This window comes from Nicotiana tabacum, chromosome 13 (assembly GCF_000715075.1).
Source record: "Nicotiana tabacum cultivar K326 chromosome 13, ASM71507v2, whole genome shotgun sequence".
Lineage (NCBI taxonomy): Eukaryota > Viridiplantae > Streptophyta > Magnoliopsida > Solanales > Solanaceae > Nicotiana > Nicotiana tabacum.
Window position 1 is genome coordinate 40,646,776 of NC_134092.1, and position 25,685 is coordinate 40,672,460.

Genomic DNA, 25,685 nt, shown 5'->3' on the forward strand with positions numbered 1-25,685 from the left:
ATGGCCCAAGAGATGGAGGGAGTAAGTACAACACATTCGGGAATTGGCACATCTGGTCGTGACGATGCTCCTACAACCATCCCATTTTCCTTCTCTAGATTAAATCCCCGACCACCCCAACCTACATACATGACCCACATAAACGTCTACAGAGCCTCTAAGAGTACAAAAGAGCAACATGACAATGCCGGCAACAAGGCCTCGGCTATACCTCAAAATATGTAAACTTATACAAAAGAAGGACTACATCACCCCTGGGAAAAATGGGGCTCACCAAGACTGTTGTGAGGAGAGAAGGAGAGCACCACCTATCTGCGATCGGCACTATCTGCGATGGGACCACCTACATCCATTCAAAGATGTAGCGCCCCTAGAAAAAGGGACGTTAGTACTGTCGAATAGTACTAGTATGTAAGGCAAACACCAATCTTAGCAGAATGAACATTGAAACAAAGAGAAGGCAGTCATAATAATCAATAAGAGTTTCACAGAAATACAAAGGAAACACCAAGTAAGGGTCACATAGTTTCCAATTCAATCTTTCCATCTTTTTAGATTAATAATCTTTAGTGCCAAGCCACAACTCACAATGTCACCGCGTTTTTACACGAAGTCCGGTCTCGGCCCAACCGGCTAAGCCATCGCCAGTGAGACATATCCATATCCATAATGCAATTCAATAATTCCAATATAAATGCCACCATGTGTATAGCTTGGCGACCGATCTCGGCCCGATCGGCTAAGCCATCTTACTTGAGACATAACCTCTTTCAACTGTCCACTCAATTCACATTTCTTTCCCATCTTCATTACATGGCACAAACAGCATCATTTATTAAGTAGTTCTTGGCACTTGGGCACATTTTACAATCGAAGTCTTTCCCTTTTGATTTGTTCAAATACCATCATCATTCATGTCGATAAGTAACATCTAAAACAATTAGGGAACATGAATCTTTCAATCAAACACACTAAGGCAAACAATTCTAGTATAATCAAGTTGGAACTTACATAAATTATTCGGACACCAGGAGTTCGATTCTAAGAAGAAGAGAGTTAGCCATACATACTTTAATTGCGCTTCTTTAGACTCTACAATTATTCGGAACCCTTAGCAACCTCAATTTATTTTTGCAATATACAAATTGAACCCAAAATTAGGAAAAAGTTCATAGTTCACTTTTTTTTTTATTTTTCCCACACTCTTTATCACATGCATGCAAGATGAACCACTCTCATACCCATGAAGTATTACCCTAGTACCACTTTATAGCTATGTTTGAAATAAGAGCTGGGGTGATGAAATCTTAACTTATTGGATGAAGAATTTGGATGCTCTACTTGAGTATTTCCAAGCTTTGAGTGATGGTTGAAGATTAATTGATGAAAATTAGGCCCTCCCTCTAGAACCCTCTCTCTCTCACACTAAAAATATGAGAAATGAGCTTCAAAATGGACTAAAGGGGTATTTTAACGGAATGGGGGTCGGATTTTAAATTAAGAAAATTGTGCCCCGACACAGGTCTGCGGTCGCATATGCGACCGCATAACGGTTATGCGGTCCGTAAAGTGACCGTAGAAATGGCCCTCAGGGGCCTGAACTTACGGCCCAGGTATGCGACCAGTATGCGATCCGCATACTCGTTCTGCAGTCGCATAATACACCGCAGAACGCCCTTCGCAAAAACCCAAGAGGGGTTATGCGATAGATATGCGGTCCGCATATCGATTATGCGATCGCATAATCGACCGCAAAACTGACCTCATGTTGGCCAAGCTTACTGCTTCACTCTGCGGAATGGGCCGCAAAAATGCATTTTTCTACGAAACATTTTCCTCTCAGTCCGTAGGGCACTGTTCAATCCAAAAAGTTCGAACCGCGGCTCGCAAGCTCGCCACGAAGATTTTCTACTATAATAACGCAGGAATCTAACTTGGCTCCACGAAACCCCGAGTTTTTGGTTAAATTTTTTACGGGTCCTTACATCCTCCCCCACTTAAGATCATTCATCCTCGAATGAGGATCAAGGTTCACTTAACACAGTTTCAATCATGCCACATACCATCAGCCCCAAATTTGCCTAACTTTCTAACTTTCTGAAAATTTCGCCAGAGTTTCCTTTGTAATTAGGCCTATCCACCTGCCAGAGAGCCCCCGAAACACACCTTAGCAACATATATAGAATTAAATGATACAACAGAATGCAAAATAACACCAACCGAAGCCTCATGGGGGACATATTAGCTGAACAAGCGATACACACTTTAGGGGAAACAACTTCATAAAACTATTACATGGCTATTCAAACAAATGAGGGTACTTTTCTTTCATTTCATTCTCGGCTTCCCAAGTAGCTTCTTCGACTTGTTGGTTTCGCCATAACACCTTCACGGATGCAATTTCTTTGTTTCTCAACTTCTGGACCTGCCTATCAAGAATAGCAATCGGAATTTCTTCATATGACAATTCTTCACTAACCTCGATGGTCTCAACCGGCACAATAGCAGACGGATCTCCAACTGCCTTCTTCAACATGGACACATGGAATACTAGGTGTACTAATGACATCTCAGGTGGTAGTTCAAGCTTGTACGCCAACTGACCTATCCTTTGAATGATTTTATACGGCCCGACATACCTCGGACTTAATTTTCCTTTCTTTCCGAACCGCATGATCCCCTTCATGGGAGATACCTTCAAGAACACCCAATCATCTTCTTTGAACTCTAAGTCTCTGCGACAAACATTCGAGTAGGATTTTTGACGACTCTGAGCAGTTTTCAACCGCTCTTTTATGATCTTAACCTTTTCTGTAGCCTGATGCACAAGGTCTGGTCCTATTAGTTCAGCTTCTCCAACCTCGAACCACCCAATCGGCGATCTACATCTCCTACCATACAAGGCCTCAAATGGCGCCATCTGAATACTGGCATAGAAGCTGTTGTTGTAAGCAAATTCTATGAGCGGCAAATATTCATCCCAGCTACCCTTGAATTCAAGCACACACGCATGCAACATGTCCTCAAGCGTCTGAATAGTCCGCTCTGCTTGCCCGTTAGTCTGTGGATGGAAAGCCATGCTAAGATTTACCTGCGTACCCAAACCTTGCTGAAATTTCTTCCAGAAATTAGCTGTGAATTGGGTCCCTCGATTGGAAATGATGGAAACTGGAGCACCATGAAGGCTGACTATTTCCTTGATATATAATTGAGCATATTGTTCCGCAGTGTTGGTGGATTTAACCGGCAAAAAGTGAGCTGATTTTGTGAGTCGATCCACGATCACCCAAATTGAGTCAAACCTACGCGGCGTGCTCGGTAACCCTACCACAAAATCCATGTTGATCATTTCCCATTTCCACATTGGAATTTCTATACTCTGAGCTAACCCACCGGGCCTTTGATGTTCGGCCTTCACTTATTGACAGTTTGAACATTTTGCCACAAAGTCTGCCACACCCCTCTTCATGTCATTCCACAAGTAAACTTCCTTGAGATCATGATACATTTTTGTAGAGCCTGGGTGCACGGAATATCTAGAAGTATGTGCTTCTGCCATGATTCTTTCCTGAAGACCATCTACGTTTGGAACACATAGTCATCCTTGGTACCGTAATGTACCATCATCCATGCCAAGAGAAAAAGATGTAGTCTTATGTTTATGAATCCCTTCCTTCAGCTACACCAACATTGGATCACTGTATTGCTTCTCCTTGACCTTCGCCACAAGCGATGATTCCGCCCTATTCCGCATAATTACTCCCCCTTCACTAGAGTCCGTCAGACGAACTCCCGAACTGGCCAACTGGTGAACCTCCCGGGCCAAGGGCCTTTGACATGCCTCCAAGTGAGCCAAATTACCCATAGATTTCCGACTAAGAGCATCTTCCACCACATTAGCTTTCCCCAGATGATACAAAATGCCGGTGTCATAATCTTTGAGCAATTCAAGCCACCTTCTCTGCCTTAAGTTCAATTCCTTTTGCTTAAAAATGTACTGAAGACTCTTGTGGTCTATAAATACACCTACATGGACTCCATACAAATAATGACGCCAAATTTTTAATGCAAAAACCACCCCCGCAAGCTATAAATCATGAGTTGGATAGTTCTTTTCATAATTCTTAAGTTGCCTTGAAGCATATGCTATGACCTTACCATGTTGCATTAATACGCACCCAAGACCAATCCTTGAAGCATCGTAATACACCACAAACCCCTCGGTACCCTCTGGCAGGGTCAATACCGGCGCCGAGGTCAATCTTGATTTCAATTCCTGGAAGCTCCTTTCACAAGTATCGTACCACTAGAACTTAACCGTCTTTTGTGTCAATTTAGTCAATGGAGAGGCAAGAGTGGAGAACCCCTCCACGAACCTCCTGTAATAACCGGCCAAACCCAAAAAATTGCGAATCTCTGTTGGAGTAGTGGGTCTAGGCCAATCCTTCACCGCTGCAATCTTTTGAGGATCGACCTTAATTCCTTCTCCGGAGACGACATGACCTAGGAATGTAATAGATTCAAGCCAAAATTCCAATTTCGAGAACTTTGCATACAAGTGGTGGTGATGAAGAGTCTGTAGAACTGCCATGAGGTGGTCGGTGTGATCCTCTTGACTTTGTGAATATACAAGGATGTCGTCAATAAATAATATCACAAAAGTGTCAAGAAACGGCCTGAAGACTCGATTCATAAGATCCATGAAAGCTGCCCGGGCATTTGTTAGCCCGAAAGACATTACCAAAAATTCAAAGTGCCCATACCGGGTTCTGAAAGCTGTTTTCAGAATATCCTGCTCCCTTACCTTCAATTGATGGTACCCGGACCGCAAATCAATTTTGGAGAAGAACTTAGCAACTTGTAATTGGTCAAACAAATCATCTATTCTAGGCAATGGGTATTTGTTTTTGATTGTGACTTTGTTGAGCTCCCGGTAGTCAATACACATTCGCAGCGATCCTTCTTTCTTTCTGACAAAGAGAACCGGTGCGCCCCAAGGAGACACACTCGGTCGGATGAAACCTTTCTCTAGCAAATCCCTTAATTGTTCCTTTAGCGCTTTTAATTCTGCCGGCGCCATTCTATAAGGTGGAATGGATATAGGCTGCATGCCTGGCATCACATCAATCCCAAAATCAATCTCCTTATCTGGAAGAATTCTAGGGAGCTCATCCGGAAAGACATCGGGGAATTCATTCACAATTGGTACAGATTCAAGGGTAGGCACCTCAGCAGTGGTGTCTGTAACTCGGACCAAATGGTAAATATACCCCTTCTTGATCATCTTTGTGGCCTTAAGGTAAGAAATAAACCTACCTTTTAGCATAACAATATTCCCCTCCCACTCAATAACTGGCTCGTTAGGAAACTCAAGCCTTATGATTCTGGCTCGGCAATCGAGTTTGGCAAAACATGAATAAAGCCAATCCATTCCCATTATTACATCAAAATCAATCATTCCTACTTCAATAAGATCGGCCATGGTATCCCAACCACGTACCGTGACAACACAATCCCTATAAACCCGTGCGGCCATAATAGACTCGCCAATCGGAGTAGATACAGAGAACGGCTCATGAAGCTGTTCCGATTCTATCCCGAAGCTCGTAGCAATATAAGGAGTAACATAGGACAAAGAAGATCTGGGATCAATAAAGGCATACACATCATGAGATTGAACAGTGAATATAGCTGTGATGACATCTGGGGAAGCCTCCGCACTCTATCGACCACTTATAGCACATAATCGGCTGGGTCCTCTCGAACTCTGTGCACCACCCCTAGCTGTACCACGCCCTGCGGGTGCTGAAGAGCCTCGAGCTGGAGGGTGTGATGAAGATGTGGTAGCTATAGGACTGGATGACTGAGCTATGCCCCTGCCTGCACCCTGGCAGGATGCACGACACTCTCTTTGAATATGGCCTCTCATTTCGCATCCGTAACATACTGGCATGTCCAGGTAGCAAACTCCCGAATGTATCCTCCCATACTTAGGGCATGGGGCCCTCTGCTGCTGCTGGAATCTCCCTCCTGATCGGCCCTGATGGTGGGACCTCCTGCTGCCCTAACTGGGCCTAAAGCGAGTCCCCTACTGTTGGCCGTACCCTGATGGCGGGGCACTAGCTGAAGACTGAGCATAATACTGGGATGGCCCTCATAATCCTCCCCAGAAAGCTGATCTCCCACCTCCGAATGAGTCCCCAAGGTTGCCTGCTGATCGGGCCCTACTACTACTTTCCCATTCCATCCTGAGCTTTAACTTTCGAGCCTCCGTAGGTTGGGCAACTGCCACCATCTTTCCATAGTTCATGTCAGAATTTAGAGCAACTGTGGCAGCCTCATTAATAACCAAAGGGCTAAGGCCCTGCACAAATCGACGCACTCTTGCCTCCATAGTCGGCATCATATGAATAGCATACTTTGACAGGTGCACAAACTTCATGTGATGCTCCCACACATTCTTACTACCCTGTTTAAGGGTCTCAAACTCCACAGCACGGTCTGGCTTAGTCTCGACAGGCAAGAAATGGTCTATGAAGGTATCCGTGAACTCACTCCATCTCACCGGAGGGATCCCCTCTCACGGGAATCTTCCCACATTTCAAACCATGAATATGCCACCCCTTTCAGATGATAAGAGGCCAACTCTACTCCCTCTACTTCAGTAGCACGCATAACTCGGAGAGTCTAATGCATCTCATCAATGAAATCCTGAGGGTCTGCCCCGGGATCAGTACCTGTGAACACTGGATGGTCTAACTGAGGGAACCTATTTACCCTGGAACTAGAAGAATCCTCTTGTGAGCTAAATAAGGTGGGTGCAGCATTTGACCTCTGGGCCTGAGAAGCTACTAACTGAGTCAGCATCTGAATAGCTCCCCTAAGATCCCCATCAGAAATACCGGGACCTGGAGCTGGGGCTGGAGGTGGAACAGGTATATCGGCGGGAGGGATTGTGGCACCCTCTGCGGGTGTAGGAACTGGGTAGTCTGTTCTGGAGTTGACGAATCAGGCAATGTCGTAGTAGGGGGATTATCCTCACCCGCATTATCAAGTAAGGGATCAACAACCACTTCTAGTGTGGCTGCTTCTTGGCCAATTCTTGCTCTCTTCTTAGGTGTAATTTACTGAAAGTTAGAACAATGTATAAGTTAGGGGAAAACAACATCACGTTCCACTCTATCGCACGATATAGAACAAAAATGAAGGGTATCATTCTTAAATGTCCAAGTAGCCCCCTAATTATAGATGTGTTCGACAACACACTGATAAGAAGGGCTCTACTAGACACGGCTCTGAGACATCCTAGGACACTTTAAAACCTTAGGCTCTGATACCATGTTTGTCATGCCCTAACCTCGGGGAACGCGACCGGTGCTCAACCAAGTGAACCCGGTCGAGCAAGCCTATTAAACCTTTCCTACCCGACTCATTCATAATCCAAAAAGGGATCGCATCACCATTTGTAAAATAGGGGGATCAGTTATATAAATATATAAACGTTGCTAGTTCATTTTTCCTTATATACATTATGCCATAGTTGAGTTCCCAAAATACAAATCGATCCAATGACCACCCCAACCTACATACATGACCCACATAAACGTCTACAGAGCCTCTAAGAGTACAAAAGAGCAACATGACAATGCCGTCAACAAGGCCCCGGCTATACCTCAAAATATGTAAACTTATACAAAAGAAGGACTACATCACCTCTGGGAGAAATGGGGCTCACCAAGACTGATGTGAGGAGAGAAGGAGAGCACCACCTATCTATGATCTGCACTATCTGCGATGGGACCACCTACATCCATTCAAATATGTAGCGCCCCCGGTAAAAAGGATGTTAGTACTGTCGAATAGTACTAGTATGTAAGGCAAACACCAATCTTAGAAGAATGAACAGTGAAACAAAGAGAAGGCAGCCATAATAATCAATAAGAGTTTCATAGAAATAAATAGAAAACACCAAGTAAGGGTCACATATCCGAAACCCTTAGCAACCTCAATCTATTTTTGCAATATACAAATTGAACCCAAAATTAGGAAAATGTTCATAGTTCACTTTTTTTTTCCCACACTCTTTATCACATGGATGCAAGATGAACCACTCTCATACCCATGAAGTATTACCCTAGTACCCCATTATAGCTATGTTTGAAATAAGAGCTGGGGTGATGAAATCTTACCTTTTTGGATGAAGAAATTGGGTGCTCTACTTGAGTATTTCCAAGCTTTGAGTGATGGTTGAAGATTGATTGATGAAAATTAGGCCCTCCCTCTAGAACCCTCTCTCTCTCACACTAGAAATATGAGAAATGAGCTTCAAAATGAACTAAAGGGGTGTTTTAACGGAATGGGGGTCGGGTTTTAAATTAAGAAAAATGGTAATCCGACACAGGTCTGCGGTCGCATATGCGACCGCATAACGGTTATGCGGTCCGCAAAGTGACCGCAGAAATGGCCCTCAGGGGCCTGAACTTACGGCCCAGATATGCGACCAGTATGCGGTCCGCATACTCGTTCTGCGGTCGCATAATTCACCGCAGAACTCCCTCTTCAAAAACCCAAGAGGGGTTATGCGATCGATATGTGGTCCGCATATCGATTATGCGGTCGCATAATCGACCGCAAAACTGACCTCAAGTTGGCCAAACTTACTGCTTCACTCTGCGGCCATTATGCGGTCCGCATAGTGATTATGTGGCCGCATAATGGGCCGCAAAAAAGCATTTTTCTGCGAAACATTTTCCTCTCAGTCCGTAGGGTACTGTTCAATCCAAAAAGTCCGAACCTTTACGTAAGAATCTAACTTGGCACCATGAAACCCCGAGTTTTTGGTTAAATTTTTTACGGGTCCTTACACTGCAAAACCCACCAAACCCTCCCATACACACTCTTTACGTACTAAATTACGTTCAAATGCCGCAAAACCCACTAGTTGCCACCAACACAATTCACACCTGTCCTTGTGACGGAGTCACCTTCACCACTAACCAAATCCAGTACATACCCGGGGAACATACCGCTACACATGAGCGATAAGTTCCTATTGTATATGTCGTTTCAGAACCCATATTTACGAGCATTGAAAAAACAAATAAAGAATCTTTAGGTCGCTCGAGGGAGGAAAAGTCTAGACTATGAGGATCTGTGTATCCATCTTGATGTCGACATGTCAGTGGGGTACAAGCCTTCAAAGTTTGATATCTTTGATGGTACGGGTGATCCCCATGCACACTTGAGAGCCTATTGTGATAAGCTAGTTAGAGTAGAAAGAAATAAGAAGTTAAGAAGGAAGTTGTTCATAAGGAGTACACTCGCCAGGATCCCCGAAACTGGAGGGACTGGCAGGATATGGCAGAGGATATCATGAATCACTTTCGGTTCGACATAGAAATTACTTCCAATATGCACGTGATGGAGGTTAGAGGCATGATGGGACAGAAATTCCCTGAACTTGTCAAAAAGTGAGACTTTTTAGGGGAAGGTATAATGTCCAGCAAGGTACAATCTATGGCTGCATTGCAAGCAGCTAGCGAAGCAATCTAATCAGGATCAATAGGCAGTGGAAAGAAGAAAAGGGAACAGGTATCAGCAATCATTCCCTATTACCAATCCAATCCACATCATGGAAACACCTCTTACTCTCCAAACACCCATTCCCCACACCCACCTTCTTATGCTCCAGTATACAACACACAACCATATTACAACCCCCAACCTCAATATAACCCACCTCGAGCGCATACAAATCCAAACCCACCATGACCATATGCTCCAGTTAAGACTACCACTCATCAAAACCGACCCACCTATGCACCCTGACCTCGCCCAAATTTTGAAGAGAGAGGTCCCAGAAACTACACCCCGATTGCTGAACTTCTGGCTCAATTGTTTAAAAGACTGGGGAGAGTAGGTTTGATACATCTGGTAGAAGGAAGGGTTCCTGAATATCCCTCAAAATACTTTGATGCAACCAAACGGTGCGTGTACCACTCAAACGTACCAGGGCACATAACGAGGATTGCTTCAGACTGAAAAATGAAATTGAGTCACTGATCAAAAGTGGAGCCATTTAGTGAACCCCAGCTTCGCCCAATGTGATATGCAACCCGCAACCAAATCAACAAAATCAACGAGCTAATATGATCGCCCTAGATGACGAATATCACCTGAAAGGAACCATCGTCACAATAGGGAATGATGAGGCTACAAGGGGCCCACCTGGAAGGACTCCAATGATCACAGTACAATTAAAACCTACGGTGATGGTCCAAACTTACCATCAACAGTCTACTGCTGCCATCAGGGATTAAGAGGATCGGGAATACTTGACAGTCCCGTGGACATATCAATAGAAAGGGAAAGCCAAGATGACGGATTCCGCAGTGGCTCATGGAATGACTAGCTCAAGGAGGTGTTACGCTCCTGAGGATGTAAACCGAGGAAATTTAGGAAGGGAACAGATTCAGAGAAGGAATATAATAGATTTGGAGGCAGCAGAACTCTAAAAGAAGATGTCAACCAAAGAATACTCCGTGGAGGAACAATTAAAGAAAACCCCGGCATAAATATCAATCATGGATCTACTTATGAGTTCTGACAGTCATAAAAACTCCCTGATGAAAGTGTTAAGTGGGGTGAGCATACCGAGCAACACCACTAGTGAGGAACTTTCCGAAGAGATGAACTTCCTATTGAGGGAGTGGGTCACAACAAAGCTTTACACATCACTGTCAAATGTGGAGATAAGGTGGTGTCCCGAGTACTTGTTGACGGAGGATCAGGAGTCAATATCTACTCGCTCTCTACCCTGCGAGAGTTGGGTATCCATCTGAGAGAAGTAAAGGAAAGTCATGTGAGGGTAAGATCTTTTGACGGGTCACAAAAGGACGTCATTGGAGAAATTTATTTGGCTCTGCAAATTGGACCAGTTGAGTTTTCCATACTATTCCAAGTGATGGATATTTCATCTTCATACAACCTGTTTCTAGGAAGACCTTGGATACACATGGCAGGGATAGTTTCGTCTACCTTACACCAGTGTATGAAGTTCGAATGAGGTTGTCAAGAGATTGTAATCCACGGCGAGTGGAGCCAATCAGCTTATCTGAACATGCAGTTTTGTTCATAGAAGGGTTAGGCGGGGTCGCTTTCCATGCAGTTGAGATTATGCAGACCACAGAAATAGAAGAGACCGAGCAAAATCTGGGAATATAGTCACCATATAGATCAACGATGGCCATGAGAAAAATGGTGAAGTACACATACAGACCAGGAACTGTGGTGGGAGCCCGATCAGACGGGATAACAAAGCCGATTGAGCCGAGTGGGCAAAATGGTGGAGCCGGCATAGGGTATAAGCCTCCGACTGGGAAGACTTGTGTCGGTAGATCCGGGAAGAAGGCTTTTGTGCCAGATTATATTTTATGTATGGGTTAGAGCTCAACGCCCGACATCGTTGATGGAATAGGAAGGCTGTTCGTGACCAAGATCGAGGAATGCTGTGACAAAGTAGATTTCAAGACACCGACCATTCGGAATGCCGAACCAGGAGAGGACTTGCAAAATTGGACCGCCAGCCCATCTTTGGTTCGCCGGGAGTCTTGGTAATATGGAATTGTAAAACTTTTAGAAAGAGCGCACTGTTAATTGAGGCTTGAACGGTGTGTGTACTTTTTTTGTCATTCACCTCTTTGAACGCTCAGACGTTCCTCTTTTGATGAAATAAAAAGAAATGCTTTCTTAAAAATTATTTCAAATTTATTTATCGCTTCATTTATACTTAGTTTTTCTTTTCAGTAATCTAAACAATAAAAACACGCATTACGCTCTTATGACATATAACGAAACCCTCGAGCAAAGCGATCCAGATTATAAAGAATATGATGAAAAAATGATGCTAGATAATCTCACACAAAAGATCGAACAGCTAGAAAGCCAAAAAAGCCTAACCTTGAAGAAATAGAAGTGGTTAACCTAGTAAATGAAGAAGACGTGAAAGAAACCCGAATTAGCATCCATCTGGAAGCAGAGTAGTAAGAAGAGTTGGTCAAGCTCCTCCGAAAGTACATCGGCATGTTTGCATGGTCGTATGACGACATGCCAGGGTTACACACCGAGATCGTTTGCATCGATTGCCTACCAATCCCGTTAGACTGCCAGTCAAACAAAAACCTAGAAAGTTTAAACCAAACTTGAGTTTGAGGATAAAAGAAGAAGTATCCAAGCAAATAGAGGCAAATGTAGTGAGGGTCACCAATTATCCCACATGGTTGGAAAATATCGTCCCGATACCAAAGAAGGATGGGAAGATTAGGATATGCATTGAATATCGTGATCATAACAAGTCCAGCCCAAGGACAATTTCCCTTTACCAAATATTGATATCCTCATTGACAACTGCACAAAGCATGAGCTACAGTCATTTGTGGATTGTTTCACTGAATTTGACATCATTTACATAACGCACAAGGCCATCAAAGTACAAGCCTTAGCTAACCACCTTGCAGAGAATCCAGTTGGCAAGGATTACGAGCCTCTCACTACATTCTTCCCAGACAAAGAAGTGTTATTCGTTGGAGAAGATATTGCAGAGTCATATCCAGGGTGGAGAATTTCCTTCGACGGAGCGGAAAATTTTAAAGGAGTAGGAATTGGTGCAGTCCTAATTTCGGAGTTAGGACATCATTACCCAGCATCAGCAAAGATAAGGTTCCCTTGCACCAATAATATGGCTGAGTACGAAGCATGCATCCTCAGGATCAGGATGGCGGTTGACATGAACATCAAAGAGCTTTTGGTCATAGGAGATTCTGATCTATTGATACATCAAGTTCAAGGAGAATGGACTACCAAAAACATCAAGATCCTTCCATACTTGCACTGTGTAAAAGAGTTATGTAAGAAGTTCACAAAGATCGAGTTCAGGCACATTCCCATGATCCAAAATGAGTTCGCCGATGTTCTTCCAACCTTATCATCGATGATTCAGCATCCAGATAAGAATTACATCGACCCTATTGAGATAGAGATCAGGTATCAACATGCGTACATTTTTCATGTAGACGAAAAGCCAGATGGTAAACCATGGTACTACGACGTCAAAAAGTTTCGCAAAACAAGAAAGTATCTAGAGAATGAAATCAATGGTCAGAAGCGAGTGCTCAGAAGGCTGGAAAATCATTTTTTCCTCAATGGGGAAGTCCTATATAGGAGGATCCCACACTTCGGTCTGTTAAGATGTGTAGACACTGCTGAAGCAACCGGAGTACAAGAATAAAGACACGCAGGAATATGCGGACCCCACATGAATGGTTTTACCTTGGCCAAGAAGATTTTAAGAGCCAGATAATTTTGGATGACCATGGAATGCGATAGTATCCACTATGTGAAGAAGTATCACCAGTGCCCCTTTTTCTCTACCCACTTCAGAAATCAAAATCAACCAAAACATCCCCGAGATTAATATGGTGACGGGAGCACCACACAGTTGAAGCAGTAGTGGAAGAATATTCGCCGAGAGCATGGAGACGAAATTAGGGCACACCTAGGAGCACTGTCTGCCTCGATAAAAATTTGAGCTAACAAAGTGCTTACCCGCCTGATGATAGTGTTCTGGGACCCGGCCAAAGTAGTGTTCAAGTTGGTTGATTATGAGTTGGTGCCAACATTGGAAGAATTTAGTAGTTTCACAGAGCTGCCATTTACAAGGAGGAAACCGAAACTACCAGTCACCATGTCCGGTTATAGGTTTCTTGATGCTTTGGGCCTGGCAAACATTTAGAGTTTGAGAAATATCAAAGATGGATGGGTAAGCTTGGACCAATTGTTCGATAGGTTTGGTCATCGTGAAAGCTACAAATGGTACTTGTGGGAATTTCAGTATGATCAGCAACATGGAAAAGTCTCTGACCCATAACCTTCTCTTTGGCACTGCTGGGACTGTTGGTTTTCCCATAAAGAAGAGGACGAATCAATATCAATTTGCTGCCTATGGTTTTGGCAACATTCCGGGGCAACCTCCAAGCCACTTTGGTACCCATGGTGTTAGCAGAGATTCTCAGAGATTTGTTTGCATGTTCCCGGTGATATGATTTCTTCAAGGGTTGTAACTTGCTGCTTTAAATCTGGGCAACGAAGCACTTCATTCAGCGAGAGGCAACAGTTGACTACTTTGTGGGTGTCAACAACATGATTTGAAGTCACAGCAAGAGAATGAGGCATTCGGTCTCCCCGTACGGGCAGGAAAAGTTGAGAGAGATGATGAACAACTTAAGCGGAGAATGGGTCAATTGGAAGTTATTGTGGCTGGATGAAAGGGCAATCCTAAGGACTTCTCAGAAGTATTTTATCGAGCTGATAGGACTTGAGGGCATCCAGCCATACTCACCCTTACGAGTTCTCAGGTAGTTCAGGTTGATTCAGGATGTACCTCTCTAGACGAGGACGGTACTATATGAGGACGAATACAATGGGCAGATCCCGATACCACTGATAAGAAGGCTTTAGGAGGAATGGAATGATCTAGTCACAATGCCAATGGGTCAAAATTCGTGGTGCCCTCTGGAATATTATGTCTTGATCATTGAAGAAGACGAGTTAGCCCGACCAAGAAGGGAAGGCATAGCCTAGATGGAGGATGTAGTGGCGGCTTTGCAAATTTATCATGCGATATTGCCGTACTACCTTGTGACTACCTCCATGCACCGCCAAGTGGTCTCGGGGTCTATTGATCACATGTTGTTACCCGCCGAGTATGATGACTGAGTAGTTGAGTGTATCCATATTGAGTCTGAGACAGAACCAGATGAAGATCCAGAGGAAGAACCCGAGTTCAGTGATGACAAAGAAGAATTTGAAGAAGACCCGGAGGAAGAACCTAAAGAAGAAGAACACGAAGAAGAGATGGGGAATGATTCCGGTGATGGTTATTAGAAGTTGGTTGATTTCACCCCTTCCCACTTTGTATCTTTATCCGAACTTTCTCATTTTCCTAAGGGAAAGTTTTCTTGAGCCCATGTAATTATAATAATGTTGGAAAAAATGATGTAACGTGTGTTCCCGCCTATTACAATCCAAATACTATCAATAGAAACCAAAATTTGCTTCGGATCTGAATCTGTCAAATCTAATTGTTTGTCAAATACTCGCGACTCGGGCCTATCTCCGGAAAAGAGAGGTCCCTCGAATTTTAGGAAAAAACATGCTTGCTTAAATACGTGAACTAACTATTCTGTGTGCCTACAACTTGTGCAAATACTGAAACTGATTTCCATTCTTTTTCTTTTTCTTTTTCTTTATTTTCTTTTCTTACTTTATTATTATTCCCCGAAAGAAAGTTGATTTGTGTCGACCAAAAACTAGCGAAACCACCGTATAACTAAAGATCAAAAGGGAAGATGTCTGCAATAGATAACTCGACCGAACACACTCTAGTAATAGCTGATAATCGGGGGTGATCGAGAGAGAAGGATGATATGAGGAATGACGAAAGTCTGGCCAGGATGGCCCAAGATATGGAATCATAGAGGGAGGAAGTACAGCACATTCATGAATTGGCACATCTGGCCGTGACGATGCTCCCAAAACAACCCTATTATCCTTCTCTGGATTCAATCCCCGACCACATTTCTTCCACTACTCACCAATCCAACAATACCTCGTCTTCAGTCCCTACCACCAAGATTATACCTCCTGTAACCTCTGAAAAACCTACCAAACCCTCTCATACACACTCTTTACGTACCAAATTATGTTCAAATGCCGCAAAACCCACCAGTTACCACCAACACAATTCACACCCCTCATCGTGACAGAGTCACCTTCACCACTAACCAAAACCAACACATACCCGCAGCACATACCGCTGTACATGAGCGATATGTTCCTCCCATATATGTCATTTTAGAACCCACCTTCACAGTGACTGTCACGGTCAGGATGCCATATAAAGTTGATCAATATGCTAAAATGGGGAGGGAAGCTAAGTATAAGGAGAAGGAATCAGTGTCTGAGCAATTACGAGCATTGAAAAAATAAATGAAGAATCTTCAGGTCGCTCGAGGGAGCAAAAGTCTAGACTATAAGGATCTGTGTATCCATCCTGATGTGGACATGCCGGTAGGGTATAAGCCTCCGAAGTTTGATAGATATGATGGGACGGGTGATCCAATGCACACTTGAGAGCCTATTGTGATAAGCTAGTTGGAGTAGGAAAAAATTAGAAGTTAAGAATGAAGCTAATCATAAGGAGTTTGATAAGGAAAGCACTTAGTTGGTACAATCGCCAGGATTCCCGAAACTACAGGGAGTGGCAGGATATGGCAGAGGATTTAAAGAATAGCTTCCGATTCAACACAGAAAATACTCCCGATAGGTTCCCACTGGTAAACTTGCAGAAGAAACCGTTCGAATCATTCCAAGAATATGCATGTCGATGGAGGTTAGAGGCCGCCAGAGCACAACCCCCGTTAGGTGACAGTGAGTTGCATAAGTATTTCATCATGGCTCAAGAAGGGATCTACTTTGAGAAAAAGATGGACATGATAGGACAGAAATTCCCTTAACTTGTCAAAATGGGAGACTTTTTAGAGGAAGGTATAAATTCCGGCAAGGTACAATCTATGGCCGCATTGCAAGTAGATAGCAAATCAATCCAATCAGGATCAATAGGCAGCAGAAAGAAGAAAAAGGAAGACGTATCAGCAATCATTCCCTATTACCAGTCCAATCCACATCACGAAAACACCTCTTACTCTCCAAACACCCATTCCCCACACCCACCTGTTTATGCTCCAGTATACAACACATAACCATATTACAATCCCCAATCTCAATATAACCCACCTCGAGCCCATACAAATACAAACCCACCACAACCATATGCTCCAGTTCAAACTACCACTCATCAAAACTGACCAACCCATGCACCCTGACCTCGCCCAAATTTTGAAGAAAAAGGTCCCAGAAACTACACCCGATTGACGAATTTTTTGGCTCATTGTTTAAAAGACTGAGGAGAGTAGGTTTGATACATCTTGTAGAAAGAAGGGTTCCTCAATATCCCTCAAACTTTGATGCAACCAAATGGTGCATGTACCACTCAAACATACCAGGGAATGATACCGAGGATTGCTTCAGACTGAAAATTAAAATTGAGTCACCAATCAAAAGTGGAGCCATTCATTGCACCCAGATCTGCCCAATGTAAACCGCAACCCGCTGCCAAATAACTAGAATCAATGAGCTAATATATTGCCCTAGATGAAGAATATTACTTGAAAGGAACCATCATCATAATAGGAAACGCGGAGGCTGCAAGGGACCAACTCCAATGATCACAATACAATTAAAACCTATGGTAATGGTCCAGACCTACCAACAACAGTCTACCGCTATTATTAGGGTTGAAGAGGATCGGGAATACAAGACAGTCCCATGGACATATCAACATAAAGGGAAAGCCAAAATGACAGATTACGTAGTGGCTCATGGAATGACCAGGTCAGGGAGGTGTTACGCTCCTGAGGATGTAAACCGAGGAAATTCAGGAGGGGAATAGATTCAAAGAAGGAATATAACAGATCTGATGGCCTCAGAATTCTATAAGAAGATGTCAACCAAAGAATACTCCCTGGAGGAACAGTTAAAGAAAACCCTGGTGCAAATATCAATCATGGATCTACTGATGAGGTTTGACAGTCATAAAGATGCCTTGATGAAAGTGTTAAGTGGGGTGAGCATGCCGAGCAACACCACCAGTGAGGCACTTGCACCAACCATTGGGAAAATGGTTGAAGCAAATATGATCACTTTACGAAGAGATGAATTTCATATAGAGAGCATGGGTCACAACAAAGCTTTACACATCACTGTCAAATATGGAGATAAGGTGGTGTCCTCAGTACTTGTTGATAGAGGATCTGGAGTCAATAGATGACTTCTCTCTACACTATTAGAGTTGGGTATCCATCTAACAGAAATAAAGGAAAGTCATGTGAGGGTAAGAACTTTTGACGGGTCACAGAAGGACATCATTAAAGAAATTTATTCGGCTCTGCAAATTGGACCTGTTGAGTTTCCCATACTAGTCCAATTGATGGATATTTCATCTTCATACAACCTGTTGTTATGAAGACCTTGGATACACATGGCAAGGGTAGTCCCATCTACCTTACGCCAGTGCATGAAGTTCGAATAAGGTTGTCAAGTGATTGTAATCCACGGCAAGTGGAGCCAATCAGCTTATCTGGAACATGTAGCTCCGTTCATAAAAGGGTTAGATGGGGTCGCTTTTCATGTAGTTGAGATTATGCAGACCACGAAAATAAAAAAGACCGGGCAAAATTTGGGAATGCAGTCATTGACTGGCAAGAAAGGTATAGCCGGCATAGGGTATCAGCCTCCAACTGGGAAGACTTGTACCGGTAGCTTTGGGAAAAAGTCTTTTGTGCCAGAGGGTTTTTCAGGTATGAGCCAAAGCTCAACGCCATAGGACAACATCGTCGATGGAATGGGAAGGCTATTTGTGAACATGATCGAGGAATACTGTGACAAAGTAGATATCAAGACACCGACCATTCGAAATGCCGAACCAAGAGAGGACTTGCAAAATTGGACCGCCAGCCTATCTTTGGTTCGCCGGGAGTCTTGGTTGTGTGGAATTGTAAAACTTCTGAAAAGAGCGCACGGTCAATTGAGGCTTTATCAGTGTCTGTAATTTTTGTCATTCGCCTCTTTGAATGCTTAAACATTCCTCTTTTGATGAAATAAAATGAAATGCTTTCTTAAAAATTATTACAAATCCCGCGTTCTGTGATTATGACATGTAACAAAACCCTCGAGCAAAGTGATCCAGATTATGAAGAATACGATGAAAGCATGATGCCAGATATTCTCCCACAAGAGATCGAACAGCTGGAAAGCCAGAAAAGGCCTAACCTTGAAGAGACAGAAGTGGTCAACCTAAAAAACAATGAAGATGTTAAAGAAACTCGAATCAGCATCAATCTCGAAGTAGAGCAGAATGAAGAGTTGGTCGATCTTCTCCGACAGTACATCGATGTGTTCGCATGGTCATATGACGACATGCTAGTGTTAAGCACAGACATTATTTCACATCGATTGCCTACCGATCCTGCTAGACCACCAATCAAACAAAAACATAGAAAGTTCAAACCAGACTTGAGTTTGAGGATAAAATAAAAAAAACCAAGCAAATAGAAAAAGACGTGGTGAGGTCACCAATTATCCCACATGGTCGGAAAATATCGTCCATGTACCCAAGAAGGATGGGAAGATCAAAATATGTGTGGCTTATCAAGATCTTAACAAAGGCAAGCCCGAAGGACGATTTCCCTTTACCAAATATTCATATCCTCATCGACAACAGCGCAAACCATAAGTTGCAGTCATTTATGGATTGTTTCGCCGGGTACCACCAGATCTTGATGCATGAAGAATTTGCAAAAACGACAGCATTCACTATGCCTTGGGGTGTTTACTGGTACAGAATTATGTCGTTCGGCCTCAAAATGCTGACGCCACTTATATGAGGGCCATGACAACAATATTTCACGACATGATTCACAAAGAGATCGAGTTATATATGGATGACATCATCATCAAGTCTCAAAAGAGTTCATAACATTTGGACGATCGGAAGAAGTTTTTTCGAACGTTTGCGGAGGTATAGTTTGAAGTTGAATCCTTCAAAATGCGCATTTGAAGTCCCTGCTGTGAAAATTGCTAGGATTCATCGTAAGTAGGAAAGGGATAGAACTGGATCCTTCAAAGATCAAAGCCATTCAAGAGTTGCCACCGCCCAAGAGCAAGAAGGATGTGACGAGTTTCCTGGGTAGGCTGAATTACATCAGCGGTTTCATAGCCCAGTCGACAGTAATTTGTGAACCTATCTTCAAGTTGCTAAAGAAAGATGCAGCTACAAAATGGACAGAAGAGTGTTAGAAAGCCTTCAACAAAATTAAGGAGTACTTGTCAAATCCACCAGTGTTGGTTCCTTTCGAGCCCGGGAAGCCACTATTGTTATACCTGTCGGTCTTGGATAATGCATTTGGATGCATGTTGGGACAACACGCTGAGACCGGGAGAAAGGAGCAAGCCATCTACTACTTGAGCAAGAAGTTCACACCATGCGAGGCCAAATACACTCTGTTAGACTGCACTTATTGTTCCTTGACTTGGATCGCCTAAAATTTAAGACATTATATGTCATCATACACCACACATTAGTATCTCGGTTAAACCAACTCAAGTATATCTTCCAAAAGCCAATGCCTACATGAAAACTAGCCAAATGGAAGATTCTTCTCAACGAATTTGACATCATGTACATAACGGAGAAGTCCATCAAAGGACAAGCCTTAGCCGACCACCTTGTAGAGAATCCAGTTGACAAGGATTACGAGTCGCTCACTACATACTTCACAAACGAAGAAGTGTTATTCGTCGGAGAAGATATTTTAGAGGCATACCCAGGGTGGAGAATGTTCTTTGAAGGAGTAGGAATTAGTGCAACCCTAATTTCAGAGTCAAGACATTATTACCCAGCATTAGAAGAGATAATGTTCCCTTGCACCAATAATATGGCCGAGTATGAAGCATGAATCCTCGGGATCTGGATGGCGGTCGACATTACATCAAAGAGCTTTTGGTCATAGGGGATTCTGATCAATTGATACATCAGGTTCAAGGAGAATGGACTACCAAGAACATCGAGATCCTTCCATACTTGCATTGTGTAAAAGCGTTATGCAAGAAGTTCACAAAGATCGAGTTCAGGAAAATTCCCAGGAGGCAGAACGAGTTCGTCGATGCTCTTGCAACCTTATCATCGATGATTCAACATCCAAATAAGAATTACATAGACCCTATCGAGATTGGGATCAGGGATCAACATGCATACATTATTCATGTAGACGACGAGACAGATGGTAAACTGTGGTACTACGACGTCAAAAGGTTCCTCGAAACAAGAGAGTATCCAGAGAATGCTACTAATGGTCATAAGCGAGTGCTCAGAAGGCTGGAAAATCACTTTTTCCTCAATGGGGAAGTCCCATACAGGATGACCCCGGACTTGGGTCTGTTAAGATGTGTAGACACCGCCGAAGAAACCAGACTGCTAGAACAAATACACGCAGGAATATGCGGACCCCATATGAATGGCTTTACCTTGTCCAAGAAGATTTTAAGAACCGGATAATTTTGGATGAGCATGGAAAGTGATAGTATCTGCTATGTGCAGAAGTGTCACTAGTTCCATATCCATGGGGTTTTCAGCCGTGTTCCGCCTAATGAGTTGAATGTAATGGGTTCGCCTTGGCCGTTTGCCTCTTGGGGCATGGACGTGATTGGACCAATAGAGTCCATTGTATCAAATGTGCACTGTTTCATCTTGCTAGCAATTGATTACTTCACAAAATGGGTCGAAGCTTCTACATACAAAGTCGTCACAAAGAAAGTAGTGGCAGATTTCGTTTGTAACAACATAGTCTGCCGGTTCGGGATACCCTAGTCAATCATCACTGTCAACGCAACCAACCTCAACAGTGATCTCATGAGGGAAATTTGTGAGAATTTTAGAATTTTCCACCGTAACTCTACAACCTACAGACCACAAATTAATGGAGCAATTGAAGCGGCCAACAAAAACATCAAAATGATTCTGTGAAAGATAGTGGAGAATCATAGGTAATGGCCCGAGAAGTTATCCTTCGCCTTACTGGGTTATCGGTCCACTATGAGGACATTCACTAGGGCAACGCCATACATGTTGGTATATGACACTGAAGTTGTGATACCCACAGAGGTTGAGATACCATCTTTAAGATTCATCCAAGAAGCTAAGTTAGACGATGCCGAATGGATACGAGTCAGGCAGGAGCAACTCATGCTCATCGATGAGAAGAGAATGGATGCAGTATTCCATGGTCAGTTGTATCAAAATAGGATGGCCAATGCATTCAACAAAAGGGTGAAGCCTCGCTAGTTTATGCCAAGGAAGTTGGTTTTGAAGAAAATATTCCCTCATTAAGAAGAAGACAAATGAAAGTTTGCACCAAATTGGCAAGGTCCTTATGTGGTCCACCGAATATTGCCGGGAGGATCTCTAATCTTGGCAGAGATGGATGGAAGAATCAGCACAAAGTCTATCAGCTCAGACGCAATCAAGAGATACTATGTTTGAAGATAATAGAGTTACGTTTTAGTAGTACCAAATCTACGCTCGACCTGACTTCCCACGGAGGGATACGTAGGCAGCCCACGTAGGGTTCGGTATTTCTCTCTATCCCCTTCACTTATAATAAAAAATCTAAATACCATTTTGTATGTACTCGGAACTACGCCACGACTTGATTTCCTTTGGAAGGAATATGTACGCAATCCTCAACGGATTCAGTCACTTTTGTAATTGAAATATGTTCTAGCCTAATTCCATTTGGATACGTAGATTGTTTGAGTGAGACTCGTCCACTTCATTTTTAATCTCATCATTTTTCATATGTTGTAATCAAACTATGTTTTGACCTGATTCCATTTAGATACGTAGGTTGCCTGAGTCAGGCTCGGTCATCATCATTGTAAGGCCCCGTGAAATATTTCCTAAAAATTGGGGTTCCGTGATGCCGGGGTAGGCGTAGAGGTTAATAATAGTAGATTGAACAGTGCGCTGGGGAGTTAAAGGAAAATATTTTGCAGGGTTGGGCATTTCTGCAACCCATTATGCGGTCGCATAATCACTCTGCAGGTCGCGAATGGCCGCAGAGTGAAACAGCTATTTAGGCCATTCTTTTTGTCAATTTCACGGCCAGTTATGCGACCGCACAACCATTTCGCGGGCTGCACTTTTATCGCATAATCAGCCTTAGAATTTTTGCGGAGGGAGGTTCTACGGTGCATTATGCAACCGCAGAACAGGTCTGTGGGCCGCATAACTACCGCAGACCCAGGCAGAGTTTTTTCAGTTTTTGGCACCAAATTATGTGGCCGATATGTGGACCGCATATCCATTCAGCTATCGCATATGCGACCGCAGATCCTGTCCCGAGGCTTCATTTTTGAGGTTTTTAAACCCGGCCCTATTTCGTTAAAACATATGCCATAGTCCATTTTTTTAGCATATTTCAGATATTTTTAGAGTGAGAAAGAGTTCTTAGAGTGGGGGAGTAACCTTCAACCTAATATCCAACAATTCTTTCTCAATCCTTGAAGATTATCAAGAAATTCCTCATCTTAAAGATAAGAATCTATGCCCTACCTCTTAATTTTGAAAATCTACTAAAAAGGGGATAATTAGAAAGACAATTATTGGGTGTGGGGGTTGTTAGCTTCCATGCAAGTATTCTTGAAGTATGTGGGAAGGTTATGAGCTAAAATAATGGTAGAGAATGGGTTGATGAATGATAGAATCTTTCCTAAAAGGGCCTTAAAAATATTAATGCACACCTAGTGTTTGATAATGTGCTCAAATGAGCTAGAATCATGACCATCTTCCTAATTTTAGTCCAACTTGTTATATTTCTAAAATAGATCAAAGTGCAAAGAATTCTGGAACGTTTTAAAGTTTAAAGGAAGCTCAATTGAGGTATGTTGGCTAAACCCCCTTCTTCTTAGAATCGAACCCCACGGTATTCATGTAATTGGTGTAAGTCCCAAAGTGATAATTATAGAATTGGCTATTCCTAATGTGTCTGTGTTGAAGGATGTATGTTCAATATTTATTCTAAATGCTTCATCATGTCATATTTCCATTTGAGGATGTGTTCAAAATGTGGAATATGTGTTATAAATGTTAAAACTTCATGTCAAAATCGAATAAAGGTTGTTATGCCAAATTGTATGAAAAGCCTTTATGTGCTTAGTATTATCAAATTGCTCATATGTGTACTAATGCCTTAAATGGTAGGACTTATTGTTGTTGATGATGATAATGATGTTTGAATGTGAAAAGGGGAAACTGGAATTATGAAATACGGCCAAGTGCCAAGAATGACTTTATAATTGAGGCCACTCATACCAATGAATTGAAATGATGTGAAAGAAGTATGAAGTGAGATGATTGATTGAAAAGGTAATGTCTTGGGTGAGACGGCCTAGCCGATCGGGCCGTGATCGGACGCTATGCCACACACATGGTGGTGACTGTGCTAGAAATGATAATTGAAATTGTGGTTATGGTTGATGTCTCAAATGAGACAACCTAGCCGATCGGGTCGTGATCGGACTCCGTGTAAGAATACGGTGGTGTTGTGAATTATGGTATATCGGCTCTAAAGATCACCCAATCTAATAACATGAAAATTGACTTGAGAACTTATGTGATCCTTACTTGATGTTTTAGTATTGTTTGAAGCTCTTATTGAACTCATGACTATTTCCCCCTTGTATTATTATTCATTTTATTGAGATGGTGTTTAGTTTTACATACTAGTACTATTCAACAGTACTAACGTCCCTTTTGTCGGGGGCGCTGCATCTTTAAATGGATGCAGGTGGTTCCATAGCAGGCAGTGTTGATCAGCGATAGTGGTACATCCTCTTCCCAATAGACTTGGTAAGCCCCACTTCATCCCGGGGTCATGTATTGTATCTTTTATTCATATTATTATCACATTTTGAGGTATAGTCGGGGCCTTGTTGCCGGCATTATCATAACACTCTTTTGTATATTTTAAAGGCTCCGTAGACACTATGTGGGTTGTACATGGGTGCTAGAAAAGTTAAACAGATTATGTTGTGTTTTGATCACTTGGTCCACTCAAACCATAAGAATGTGTGTATTTTGAGACTTAAAATTGATGTAACTAATGAAATGATTTAGTATTGTATACATGATCTTCCTAGTGTCTAATTAAGGAAACTATGTCTTCTCTTGATCATGGGTGAGTTGGGTAGAAAGTATCTAACAGGATTGCTTGACCGGGTTCACTCGGTTGAGCGCCGTTCGCACTTCCCAAGTTTGGGGCGTGACAATCATCATATTTTCATTATCATTACCCACGAACTTCGTTCAAACTTGATTCCATTTCGGATACGTAGGAAACATGAAAGGGTTCAGTCATAACCCTAGGAAAGCCTTTGTAATGCATTAGTTCAGAATAGGACGCAATCGTAGTAGTAAGAAGCCACGTCGCCAGAAGCATCTTAGAGGATCGACATGAACACGAGTGAGTCTTCTAGAAACAACGTTCGTGCCTGAAGGACTTCCGAAACATGTCGTAATCCGGAACGAGACATTTTCCATAAACAAATGACAACAAGAACAACATACACAGTATTATCCCACACCGTGGGGTCTGCGGAGGGTATTGTGTACTCAGACCTTACCCCTACCTTGTGAGGATAGAGAGGCTATTTCCAATAAACCTTCGGCTCAGGAAAGCATAAGCACTACATTAATAAAAATATAGAAAAGAAGGTACAGTACCTAAAAGTCATATAAAAGCAGAATAAAACAACACGATAGTAAGGTGATCAACGATGAAAGGAAACAACGATTAGTCATAAAAACCTACTACCAACAGAAAGTGAGACTGTGTGCCAATACTACTATTATGAACACTCTAGACTACCTACTCCACTACCCTAATCCTCGACCTCTATACTTTCCTATCAAGGGTCATTCCTTAGTCAGCTGAAGCTGCGCCATGTCTTGCCTA

At 42.8% G+C, this 25,685-nt stretch overlaps 1 protein-coding gene across 1 annotated transcript; it reads left to right on the forward strand.

The window, feature by feature from the left end:
• Nucleotides 1–20,626: 20,626 nt before the first annotated feature.
• Nucleotides 20,627–21,229, forward strand: LOC142168084 (uncharacterized). The gene has a single exon (XM_075228744.1). The coding sequence runs from the start codon at nucleotides 20,627–20,629 to the stop codon at nucleotides 21,227–21,229; it is 603 nt and encodes a 200-aa protein (XP_075084845.1).
• Nucleotides 21,230–25,685: the final 4,456 nt, after the last annotated feature.

Bases quoted from the DNA above. Each gene is read 5' to 3' on its own strand.
- LOC142168084 (XM_075228744.1), top strand. From the start codon at position 20,627: ATGAATCCTCGGGATCTGGATGGCGGTCGACATTACATCAAAGAGCTT.